Source organism: Spodoptera frugiperda, chromosome 4, assembly GCF_023101765.2.
Source record: "Spodoptera frugiperda isolate SF20-4 chromosome 4, AGI-APGP_CSIRO_Sfru_2.0, whole genome shotgun sequence".
Classification (NCBI taxonomy): domain Eukaryota; kingdom Metazoa; phylum Arthropoda; class Insecta; order Lepidoptera; family Noctuidae; genus Spodoptera; species Spodoptera frugiperda.
In genome coordinates, this window is record NC_064215.1 from 11,986,359 (window position 1) to 12,000,371 (window position 14,013).

At 33.1% G+C, this 14,013-nt stretch overlaps 1 protein-coding gene across 3 annotated transcripts in view; it reads left to right on the forward strand.

Annotated features, from left to right (window-relative positions):
- LOC118272685 (knirps-related protein) overlaps positions 1–14,013 on the forward strand; it is a 64,228-nt gene that overhangs the window by 13,842 nt on the left and 36,373 nt on the right. The window contains exon 3 of one of the 3 annotated variants that reach the window (XM_035589319.2): positions 6,997–7,029. The exons of the other annotated variants lie outside the window; for them this stretch is intronic. Within the exon in view, the coding sequence (XP_035445212.1) occupies positions 6,997–7,029 (33 nt within the window). The remainder of the gene's footprint in view (positions 1–6,996; positions 7,030–14,013) is intronic. 3 annotated transcript variants of the gene reach the window in all.

The window sequence follows — 14,013 nt, forward strand, 5'->3', positions numbered from 1 at the left end:
ACAACGGGACTCTTATTCATGAGCAGCGTTCCCAGACGCGGTGATTCGCATAGTCAACCACCTTTTTTGACTTTAGTAGTGAAAACCATATTTTATGATAAAATATTGACTAGAGTTTCAAAAGGATATAAAATACAAATATTTCTACATAATTTATAGCACATCTTAAACATCGTAGTAAAATGAAAACAAACAAAACAACGTTAGTATTAAAGTTGAACTTTAGAGTACATAAATAACTAAGACATGTGGTGCAAGGAATCACAATTATTATGTTTAAAGCAACGATGTTATTGCCACGTTCGAACCGATTCACTTTGAACTCTGACGGTTGCAAAATGGCGGCACAGAATCCCACGTTGGGTCTCAATTTGAAGTGTTTGTCAATCTGTCAATTATAGCAAATATATTTCTGTATAATTAAGTTGTGGGTAAAAGGACCAGAATTCTGATATCTCTTTTGGATATGGAGAAATCGTGATCACCGAAAACATGTTCATTACAAACCAAATAATCAAATACTAATCCGTAAACTAAACATAGTTTCTTTCGAAACAAACGTTTAACCTCGAAACAACCCATATCACACCTTCGTTAACGAACGGACAAACTTAATCACGGATTTAACTATTGGTAATGTAAACATCACTGTTTTACACTAACAATATTATCCTATATCGACAAACAATAACATTCGAATACCAACTCTATTTGTATTGGTGTAACGTGCAAACAAAACGCATGGTTAAATTAGTAATGCATTGGGCTGAAGGAATTAAGTAAGAAAATATTTCGACATTTCAACGGGTTCGAAAAAACCAATTTACATTTTCATGTTGTAACAAATCTCTTGGATCTTAGTGTGATTGTAATAGTGTCTATAATGGCTTGTTTTTCAGTTTGATTGTTTGTTAATGTGTTGGGAAATGGTTGTATTGATTCATTGGTGTTCACAAGTGGTAATGAGGTCTAATGAGGTATGCGGGACGCGTGATTGGTCGTTATGATTAGAGGCTAGGATTTAGGAAGCTTTGTAAAGTAAACTTTGAGAAAAAAACTCGTTAAATAGGACATCATACGATAACCAAGCCAGTTTTTTTATGAAGAATAAATAATTCGTGTATATTTGCTTCCATTGAATTTAAGTGTAGTGTGAACATTTTATAACAATTAAAATATTATATAATGCAAAAAATTCAGTCGTAGTTGTGTAATGTTCTAAGAAAATCTTACTTTTTATACAAGATCATTATTATTATATCTCTATGATATACTACACAAACATAAACATTGATTACTTTTTATACCTATTTACATTCCTTAATAAACAGATTTACAAACAAAACTTCATCAACTAGGTACTTCATCATTATCAACTAATTTTGCACACACTGCTGGTCATAGGCCTCTCCAGTAGAAAATCATTGACCTCCATCTCTACCAACTACTATAAACATCTAAATCAATCATTTCCCCTATCTATTCATATAAACATTACGTCTCAATCATATCATAAAACAACACATCTTGATCCTTTTTTTTAAATTAAGTTTCACTACGCCCACACCCTCAAAAAACAGATATCAAACATTAAGACCCACTCGGTTAATCCCCGAACCACAGCACTATGTTAAGTGGCCACTAACTGCGCATGCGCGCGTAATTGGTACACACTAACGTGTTTTACTAACGAGTATACTAACTCTATTTGTTTTGAGCCAGTGGTAGAGAGGTCTTTTGGTAATAGAGAGTTCAATATTTTTGGGTGTTTTTTTGAAAATTTTAATTACATTGTGATGTATTGCATTAATTAATATTAGTATAGTAATGAAATGTAGGTCTTATTGTCAAATACACTGAGATTAAAATAAAGATTATTGTATAAATGTAAATTGGCACCTTTTTCACAAATAAGCATACACTTTAATATGCGTAATCGTGAATGAAATTACTCTAATGTTATCACAATTCAAAGAAAATAGCAACAAACATATTTACAATAAATAGCTTCGTAATACGGAAAATATATGACGTCAGCATACTAAGAAAAACTCGACTCATAGCAATTATGACGCAATTACATAACACGTATGTTATAAAGACGTAACTAATATCAAAATTATTTAAAAACCTATGACGCAAAATGTTGAACCATTCACTCAAAGTCCAAAAAAAAAACACCGTTACTGTTACTTTTTGCAACAAATATATGTAAGATATTTGATACGTGCTAATCTAAAAAAGAACTGTCTTAGAAAACTTTGGAGCGATAGCAAAAGCATTCATCTTATAGCAAATGAACCCTTCGTAAGAAATAGCGTGATATCGTATCAAAACGATCGCGTGTACCGACAGCATAACAGCGAATAAAATATCACGCTATGAAATTTAATTTGTGACCAATAATTGTCCATTTCGTGATCACTGTGTGTTTTCTTGATTGCCGCGTGATTTTGACTTGAATCGATTCATCGATGTTTGAATTCGTAATCGGTTACAAAATCGATCGTATATTTATAAATGTCATGGATTTTACGCTTTATTGTATGAATAATTGAACTATGAAATGGTTCGATGATAGCTCTATTTTATTTTGAGGCGTGTGCTAATTTTTGTTTGATTGTTATGTTTGTTTTTGTAGAACAGCTTTCAAGTATGTGTTCTTAGTTTTTATTTAAAATAATATTCCTTAAATGACATCATCGTTATAAAATTGATGAATTGTTAGTTACTTCTTTCATATCGTTTTACCAAACATCACGGTTTGATCTACAAAGAAAAAGGCTTATTTTCAGTAATTCTAAGACATTTTTATCTACATGTTGTTCTCATTTATTGCGCTCCACCACAGCGGTTTTATTGTATATTTATGAAAGATCCATTAACCATTAACACTCGGTATAACTAACAGTACCTTACGATGGACATAAACTACGTTTGGGTTAAAAGTTCACATAACCAGGCGTGGCAAGTGTTAGCCGGGCCATTCTGAGAACACACCCGGTTAGTTATTGTCCCATTATTTTGTTCATCGAAGCAATAATATAAACACTGACTAAAATAGAACTCCATATTTATTTTAATTGAGGGACGTGGTGATCATTAAAATCTGTATTGTAGGAATATTTTATTTACCAACGCTATCATGATAAACCCAAGAAGTATCTAGACATCCTTAGAGTGATTACAATAGAAATTCAAATTCAAAATCATCACCTATATCAATTATATCTTTGCCTGAAACATCCCTATGCTGAACAGTAGCACTCACGAGCACTTCACTAATAAAGCAGTTTATTTTTTATTAATGTCACTTCAATGTAAAAGAAAACTAAATCAACAGTATATTTTTATTTACAAAATAACGACCCACTCACTACTCATCTTATAACAAAGAGAGGTGACAATAAAAACATCAGTAGTCATAATGTATTGTAGCAATAAAAGCGATGTAAAGCTACCGCTGTTCTGCTGTCGGTACATCGCAATTACAGATCGTTCTACATAACGAAGCGCGTCAATCGCTTTATGAGATTCCCACGACTTACGCTGAGTATTCACATGTGAGATGCGCCTTATTTTTCGAATTAAACATGTCTTACTTATAAGCCCTTATACCTAGTACCAAAAGGACCACTTTTTCTGGTCCTTAGTTCCAAAGACTTGTAACGAATCACTTTAAAAAATATTTAAAGCTTCATACTTCTTTATAAGGCAATTATTATTGCGTACAATATACATGTTATTAAAATAAAATCAAACATAACCATGTACTTAAATGTTCAACAAGTAATATAAAATTAAACTAAGCTAATCTCATTAGGTCATACACTAACCTTTGTATTTAAACTCAATAATTATATAACAAAACCATGTTTACATAACCTCGATTACTGCTTACCCACATATCGAGCACATTAATCTCATCCAACCTTTCGTGTGTGAAATTTTGTATCGTATCACACTTGAGGAAGATTAAACTGATTGTATTAAAACAATAAGTTGGTGTTTGTTTTTTTAAATGAGGGGCGTGGCCGGGGCAGATTTTCTAATAGATTTAACCTTTGTTTTTTAGTTGAGTAAGTTTTACGATGATCTGTTTACGATAAAAGTGTAACAGAGAATGAGTTTAATCGATTATTCGGACACAATAAATATGCTCATAAAACACGGGGAGATACGATCATTGATTTTGAAAATGCCTCATAAACTGTACTGATTCTTATGCAACTTGTAACATATTATAAAATATACTAAACTATAAAATAAATAGTATAGGAAAACCTATATATATTTTGTAAAATATTGTAACAAAATGGTTTTTAAATAATGTAAAACCCATTCTAACGCGTAAACGATTAAGTAAACAAACGCAAATGTTAGCCCAAATTCTCAGCCAACACGGAAGAGTCGAAATAACACACAATTGACTTTCATGTGAGTCTGTAAAAGTGCTAACAAAATGTCGGAACAACTTGTAATATCACCCGCTAAATGCTCTGTAGGGTGCCACTGCTTTAGGTAATAGTGAGACACGATCCAATACATGAATACATGTTTATTTAAATAAGAAACATATCTGGGTTAAAAATATGAATAGCTAGACAGAAATGTGGTGTTTGTATGTTTTTGCCACTGTCTCACTCACACGTAAAAATATAAATATTAATTTATTGCAAATATTTCCTCTATCTCTAGTTCTAAAATTTATAAATATTGAAAACTTTATCGACTATGACAGAGCATAATACAATTCAAAGTCGTTAGAAACTGTGCCATGGCATAAATCATAAATAATTGTGACACTTTATTAATAAAAATGTCTTAAAATTAATTCATTTTCTTTATAAAATTAACATTTACAATTTGAATTTGTTTGCCGTTTAGCAACTGTTTTGGAAATAAAAACAACGGTACAAAGTAAAAAAACTAAATGTTTACATAGTAGAACAATTTTCTTCAAAAACTACGTAATTGATGTAAAAAATGTATACAAATCTTGTAATTACACACCAATTACATGTATTTGCATAATGATTAGTGCTCAGTGTGTCTTTAATTACACTCTGTAACAAACTGATACATTTAAGTCCTTCACAAATACCTTGAGAACAGTTTTATCGAAGTTTTAATACGTGGTCGCGATTAAAATTAATATTTATTGTTATAAATGTCGGGTCAAATCAATGCAATAGATTGTATGGAGTTATTATAACTACGTAGCTATTATGAATAATAATTTTACGAAGGTAGCTACATTAAAACATCTTGATATACACTTGAATGTTCAAACATTGTGGAACTGGTTTGTGGATCTTTCAAAGTCAAAGTAATTACGTCACATTACACAGTAATTATCTACAATTTATTTTTGTGTACCTTTAACTTGCAAATGATAAGTTTATGTAGGATCGTAGGTATAATTACTTATCGATACAGTATGAACTTAAAAAAATAAATTATTTTATCAATATTAATTTGGTTTTCGTATAAAAATGAACATAACATTATAGAGATACAAAAAAATGGATCCACTTAATCTAAAAGAATCTCTTATATGTAAATAATACGAGTAAATAAATCTAATCGCAAATACTACCGAATTTGGAGCTCAATACTGTAACTAAAAGAAACGCAATAAAATTGTAACAAAAAATGTCCACAATCTACTTAAATCATGGTGTACCTGTTAACCCTGTGCGTGCGTGCGTGGAAGCAGCCTAACAAAACCCGCTAATTCGTCCTCTATCAATCCGTCCGTCATCTGAACGTGCTAATTTGGAAACTCTGCGACTTTCGCCACACTCTGTTTGTGCGATCATTATCGAGAATAGTACGACACATAAATAGTGAGTGTGTTGTATTGATTCATCATCAAATTTGTGTACGTTTCTTGTTAACGGGGACAAAATGTGATTTTTGTAACATTTTTGTGATTCTGTTTATTTGGTGTTCGGTTTTGTTTAAATTTTGTGGTGAAAGGGACAGTTTACTCTATTGCTTTTCATCTTAAGTCAAAATCTAGAGTTAGAATATGCCTTTTTTCTACAAAATCGATTCACTACAGGTTAATTATGACTTTAGTCACAATAAAACACGACAATACCTAACAAACCACATAAAATTAAGCCAACCCTACCGACGACACACGATGAGCTTAGAACAAGTTCAGGCAACACTACGCTCCGTGCTTACCCACTTTCATGCCACCCATTACACACAGGACATGCCACCACACGTCTGGTCTATTAACGCAGTCATAACTTGAAAACATCTTTTGTACTAGGATTTTTGTGCTAACCGTATTTGAATGCGCTCGCGCATTGTGAGTGTGTATTAACACAGCACTTAAGCTGTTAGAGCCTCGGTAATAGCGTAGTGTGGGTGTCCATCTCACTATTATTGTACCACTCGGTATATTTGCTTTTTTAATAATTGGTTCGGTTTAATTCTATTCGAAGTTCTTAGTATATCATTTCTATACGCGTGTTTATTTTTTTTTTATACAAGTAATTATTATTATTCTCTTCATTATGGGAAAAGATATTAAACAAAAGCTATAAAAAAAACTAAATACCATGTTTTAAATTGTCCCATTCCCTTTCAAAACAGATTAGTAACCAAATATTGTAACAATAGATCTATGAATGGACATTGGACATCCCTATCTGTTACCCAAGAAAACAACAAAAAACTACCGTTTTAATCCCGTCATTGCTACCTCAACCACAAAGTGGCAAGTTGTAAATCAATCGCCGGTCTCAAGGGACTTAAGTCGATAATAGTAGAAATAAGTCATTGTCTAAAGTGACCACCCCCCGAGCGAGAGAGGGTTATACGGGATACATATTTTTTGCAATTTCTAGGACAATCTATTTACTTAAGTGATTACATTGACTTTTCTAAGGCTTAAGAAAATAACATGTTGTTTTGAAGGCGACGTCTTTTTTTGTTTTAAAGATTTGTCATTTTTAAATATTGTGTTCTGTTTTGCAGGTATGTTCTCCGTCTCCGTTCATGAACAATACGGTAAGACATTAATAAAAACTGTTTCATTAATTATATTATTTACCAACTCAACAGTAATTTACGAAGGTTAAGTAAATGAGGTTGTTATTCCTCTGTAGGTGCATTAACTCAAACAATATTAAGCAGACGCGATTATTTAGTGTACAGCTTCATAAAAAAGACATCAAACTTTATGCTCAACACATTACTCATTCTACACATTCTGCAAATGAAATATCTACCTACGCAGGCTCGCTCTAGCGGAGCATAGTTTTTATTAATAGCAATAGCACTAATTTCATTTTAAATTCCCTTTAAAACAGTTATTAGCTGAGCAATTCCTAATAGGGGTGGGCGGGATTCACTCGGCTATTCTCGGGCCAGCTCGGCTCGGCTCGGGGTCACTCGGGTCGCCATAGACGCCGATAGAATTATGCTTCAATTGTTTTACGTTCGCGCCGTGCTCGGCCAGTGTTTTTTTTTTCCAAAATGAAATATCGAACGACGCATCAGGGAATTTGTAGCAAGTTGTTTTTTATCGATTGTCTGGTGCTTAACGGTCGGAAATCGATATTGTTTTATTGCTGTACAACGAGGTGTGAAGCGATGTCGACACGTTTTCAACATCAATAATCGATTCCTGTTACGTCATCAGATTTCTTCGTCAACTATGATTGAATCTGTGCGCCCTCGAGACAATAATTACATAGAAACACATTCGCACGCTTATTAAAAATAGTTAAAACAAAATCGACCGGTTACACCGCTCCCGTAATTAACAAAAGGTTAAACTGTAATCAAGATGTAATTGTATACAATCACTTTTGACCCGAGGCTGTTCGTAATTTAATATCTTTGGAACATTATAAACAAACTACATTAGGGTTGTACTATACTTCTGTATTTGTAGGTAGATGTTGGTACTTTGATTTTGGAAGTGGCATATGTCATGTAAATGTTCGTTAAATAATATTTGTCATTCGGGTCACACTTCAATGTGACAATGAACCGATCATTTGTTCTGTCAAAGTGTAGACATTAACATTGTTATTTGAGTCGTACTTGTTGTCGTGAAAAAACATAATAATTTAATATTCATCAGTATGTCAACTGTTCCCGCCTTCGTGCGGTACTAATCTATGTAAATGCAAACTTGATATTAATAAGATAACTGATGGTTCTATTGACACTCTGTTAATAACCGACCATGGTTAATGTTTCCTCGTAAGAAAATAGACAATAACAATTATTAAATAAAACTTTGCAAGTATTATGGAAACTAACTACATTTATTGTCCATCTTTATCAATATGATACACGTCTCCCTCTCTTGAAATATCGTTTATAATAACTAGAGAGTCGTAATCTTCACCAAATCTAATGGCATCAAAATTATCGATATAAAAATCTTGTCTGGCCATCTCGAATCAAATTGTATGGCTGCCCATCTCTATGAACATTAACGTTAACTGTACCGTCTTAATGTCTCTGTTTGATCCCGATCAACGATCATAACCCGAGTTTTAATTACAGGTTAACCGCATGATGGCACCGACCACTCTTAATATGTTTTAATATTTGCTTTGCTTTTATCTTAGTTATTAATTTAGATCGATAATAGTTACTTTTCGTTTTCTAATTATTGTTGTTAGTTTTTTATGTTCTTGTTCATGGGAATCTCTTGGATTTAATTTTTATGGGTCATGTGGTGGTAATTTTTTAATAGGAATTAATTTCAAGTCAAAGTAGGTTTAACTTAGCATGTCATGAGGAGAATACACTAGTATTAAAGTGTGATTAGTGTAGTTTTTCTGAAACATGTAATTTTCGACTTCAGTAAGGCATTCAATTAGTTGCGTCACAGAACTGTAACCTATATTTCCTAGACGTGTAATTTTCAGGTCTGCGACTAGATAGGTGGTAGGTATCTCATGCAGATTTACCATGAAAATAAAACATCTTTCGAGAATCATTGCCAGTCCGTGGTCCATCGGTCCTCCGCGAGTATAGGCGTAACTTTTATCGTACGTATAAAAGTAGTATAAGATCTTAGTACATAAGAAAAATATGTCAATTTTGAAGGCTGTTTTGTATGAGACTGATAGTCAAGTTAAATATATAATTAACAAGTTATAACATGATATGATTGTTTCAATCCCTTAAAGCCTCAACTTTCAACCCATTACAATGGGCCTTAATAACCTCATTTTGTTCAACACATAATAAAGCCATGCGTTTGAACACTTCTTGCAATTTCCCAACTTAGTAATACATCTTCAAAAAATTACAAAATCACTGTCAACCTTGTCACTCACAAAATAAAGTTCAATTTGACAGGTTGTAAAGTATTCAAGGTAAACACAAGTGCATTTGAACTGTAATATCATCATTGCTGCATAGTGCGGCGCCTGGAGCGTTTGGCACGACTTTGAGGCTGTCCTTTTCTTACTCATAGTTGTTTGTATCTCTGTCCTTGTCATGCAGGGTTCTCGCATTGTCATTTTTGTAAATTGACCTATGATCCTGAAATATAGATATTATTTCACAAATGAATTATAACTAAGTTACGGTTCTTTAATGGGATGGCGAGCGTTTACCAGGCCTTATTTTGGTCCTAATGGCCGTGGTCCCTTTATTTTGCATAAATTATGGTCATATTGTTCTTATAAGTTCTGCGGTTTCATTCTATAAATTGAACGAAATTGCAGTGACTTGCATTCCTATTTTTGCTGCAGTATATTAATGATGTTTACTGTAATACAAAAACAAATTCACGTGTGACTGAGTGACCGTGTTTTGTCCGATGCATAAAAAGTTCAATCAAATCTAAGATTACGTTTATCTAAGATTCGTGAATCAAATTAAAACACAATTTCAACTATTTTCCCATAAAACCAAAACAAAATCAATAGTATCATAGAATCACTTGGTCTTTCTATCCACGTAGCGCCTCAAAGGACCAACTCACACGTCGCCCCCGCTTATACACACACACACACACACACCACGCCATCTATTGTTTACACATGTATCGATGACTATCTTCTAAGATAATCTACAAATTGAAAGCCATAAGTCTGCGCCGGCGCAGAGGCGTATGTTTTCATAATCTTTATTAGGTCGAGGTTAGAGTTTAAGATTTAGGTGATAGTTCATTTTAGATGGTACAGTTTTTTTTTCTTTTTGTTCGGTCGGTGGTGAATGGAAACGCTTTTGTTAATGTTTTGTGTAATAAACGATTCAAAGATAGTAATAATGTGTAGTGATAGTATTTTATGGGTAAATAATGGTTTAAATACTAGAATTATCGTAGTGATAGATTTGTTAAAAACGTATTCAGATACTTTTCTAACATCAGCAGAATTCAGAAAGTACATGCCTTGTAAGGAGAACCTATGAAACTTGGATAATATGTGTAATGCATAGAAATGCGTTTAATCCCCATCCCGCATTTAGCAAATGTGGTGATTAATGCTCAAACCTTCTCCGGGCGAGAAGATATTGATGTTGATAGAAATGCACACAGTCTCAAGTAATATGTCACAAAATACTAATTTCACCAACACCAGTAAAAGCTACATAACATAACTCAAACTATAAAATTTCAAGCACTAATCATAATATCCATATTCATATAAAATCAATCTTGGTTCCATGTAATTTTAATACACATAGCGTAGACAGGGCTGCACAGCAAACTACCTATACACAACCAGTTTATCTTGGTCCCGCTTTCTATAATCTTTTCGCACAGTTAAAGGTCAGTTTATACTGGTTGTGTAGATAGAGCCTTAACGAACGGTTTCTCACGGTCCGCCCGCCCACGCCGCCCGCCCAACATACAGCCTTATTTATAACCTTATAACTTCATACGTACTTTAGTTAACACTCATATTTGATATTTTATTTTATAATGCTACAGAATTTTTATGGTTTAATTAATTTTTTGTTGGTATGGGAAGTGATAATGAAGTTTCAATTATTATTTTTTATGTTTTTTAATATGTGTAATATGCGTTTTTTTTTAACTAAATGCTGTTAATATACTATTGACGTACCGTTCATTTGTAAAACAAACATTTATAAAATAAATAAACACCACATTGTCATTAAATATTTTATGACTTAATTGAAAACATACATATGTACTTACATAAAACTTTACTAAACATAATTGTAACATACTAAAGTATGTATAACCAACTTGACTAGGAAACTCAAATCATCACATATTACATTTGCCATTACAGATCATAGGTCTAATACGCCAAAGTAACTTAACATAACATAACATAAATAACAACCCTACACCCAACCAAACGAATTACGACCCTCATTATATAAAAATACAACTTAATTTAACAAAACCAATAAACTACAACCTAACACCCACAAGACAAACTCCCGTACACTAAAACATCCCTAAACAGGTACACTATCGATACTCTTTATATCTTTATTATAGGATTTTTATCTTGAAATATCATCTAACGTGAGATAAGGAACCTTCCTTAACAGGCTATATAGAATTAATTTCACTTTAGGTACTTGTATACTACCTTTGACATACGAATACTTTAGCTGTAGGTTGAATTGTAAATAAGTCTTTAAAAGAATCCATATTGATATTTATATTGAGGTTATTTATTTTAAATGGTTTTTATTCAATACTAACAGATGCCCATAGCTTCGGTTGCGTAGATTACGGACTTTGTGTCTTTATTTCCTAAAATAAAAGTACTACTACAGCTACCTGTCAATAAAATTCTCGTCAAAATCGGTCCAACCATTTCAGAAATTAGCTGGATAATAAGTATAAGTACAATAGGAATTTTCTGTGCTTATTTTTCAGCTCTCCATCAGTATTCTACCAAACATATTGTACATACTATACCACCGAGACTAACCACACTAATTACCAAAGTCAAGTACGTCACACACTAAACTGTTTCCCGTCCTAAACCAGAGCTAAACCTGGGAAATTCCTAGCAGTGCGGTAGCTCGGAGCGGTTCGTGGGTCCCTTTGGTAATAGCGCACGATTCCCCACACACGACCACTATGGGAAACGGAGGACTATGGGCGAGGGGAGCGGGGGTAGCGGGGAACAGGGGGTAATTGAGACTTCTGGTAGATGTTGAGACTATCACTGTTATTGTAAGCCATTTGTGTTTGGTGTTTGTTCGCTGTGATGTATGGTCGGAAGTAACTTGAGTTTTGAGCTGTATGTTGTAAGAAATTCATATGGAGGTCGAGATAAAGCATTTTGTGTTCGTACTAGTGGTATCGCTTTATGGTATATGGCTTAATGAGCCTGAATTTTGGTATGCGTTTGCATAAGCTTATGTTACATTACCTTTGAAATTGATATCTTAGATGAGCTCAATAGAAAGGATATTGAACAGCTTGATTCTTATTAACTACAGTTAAACATCCCGTAACCTGTAAATACAATAAACTCACAAAATAACGACCTAATTATCTAACCGCAGCTTTAAAAACACGCGTAACATGAAGTCAATTGCATTCGAATCAGAAAACTAGGGAAGTGAAGAATAAGTAAACAAGAATCTAAACTGCATACAGATTGCAATCTCTATAACGCGATTAGCAAACCATAGGTTAATGTCAGTAACGGGAATATGAAGAAAAATATTTGTAGGATATGTTATACAGATCGAATCAAAACATAAACTGTTGATATTATTTGATCGTCGCCCGATCTTATACGAAGATTGTCGATGTTTGCCGATGACTATCATGTTTTTAATTTTATTAGTAGGTTGGTGTATGCTGTGGCAGTAATGACGTGGTCTGATTGTATCTAAGAAGAGTAGGGTTACAGAAGATGAGTTGGTGCGCTGTTGGAAGTTAGGAGTTGCAATATTTGGTAGTTATGAGCTAAGATGTGGTAGATAGCCTTTTGGAGCGTGCGCGTTAATCATAATAATCTTCCAGTCTAGAATTTTTTATTCAAATTATATAATATCTTTTAACCTCTCCGCCGAAGAAGGTAGAAGTGCACTTATAACTGACTAGCTTTCCGCCCACGGCGTTACCTGCTTAGTCTGAGAACAAAAAAGTAGTCTCCTTACTATCTGTAAACGCAAAAATCATAGAAAAAACGTGCGCTTTTGCGACGTAGAAGACAGTCAAACGTACGCATTTCATAGTATTAGTAAGGATGTATTATATACTATATCTAATACGAATTATAAAGCTAACATCATAGTATATCTGCGACCTTTTCAGGGAAATGAAACAAAGATAAACCGGTAGCACAAGCTATGTAGGTACTGCAGGTACTTAGCAATTGCAACAAGACTGGATCAATACATTAGTAATACTAGTTTACATGACATTATGCTTGGGTCGAAGTAATTAACATACGCATTAGGCTTGGCATAAGGCCAATATACTGTCCTACATTCATTGTTTTTCCGTATAAACTTAGGTACGTATCGATTAATGTAATCGATACGAATTGTTAGGGATCGAGTTGTGGAAATTTTGGTGGAATATAAGTAGGTGCTGTCATCATTCCGGCAATCAAGAGATATGGATAATAAATAAGCCTTCCTGTATTTATGTTTGTTATTCAAAATTTATGGTAAGGAGTTTCATAAGACTTCTGTATCATATTTATATATCATCTGAAATATACCGACAGCTCTGTTAATACTTTCAGAAAAAAACAGGTGTGATGATATTATATGTACGGTCATTGTTATGTAAAACCAATCACAGAAAGGCTTATGAAGAAAAATCACAATATTATCATTATAAAATATCGGATTTTGAATAAATTATACCTGACAGGCAACACGCCTTAGTACTACAGTTACAAAATTAACATAAACTCGAATTATATTCCACACATACTATCATATATAATTATTAACACATCGACAGTATAATATAATATACAAACTATTGTTTATCACGCGACTTTGTGCGCTGATTAATGTTTTGAAAAAATTGTTTAAAATATATTAAGGAACTCTAGA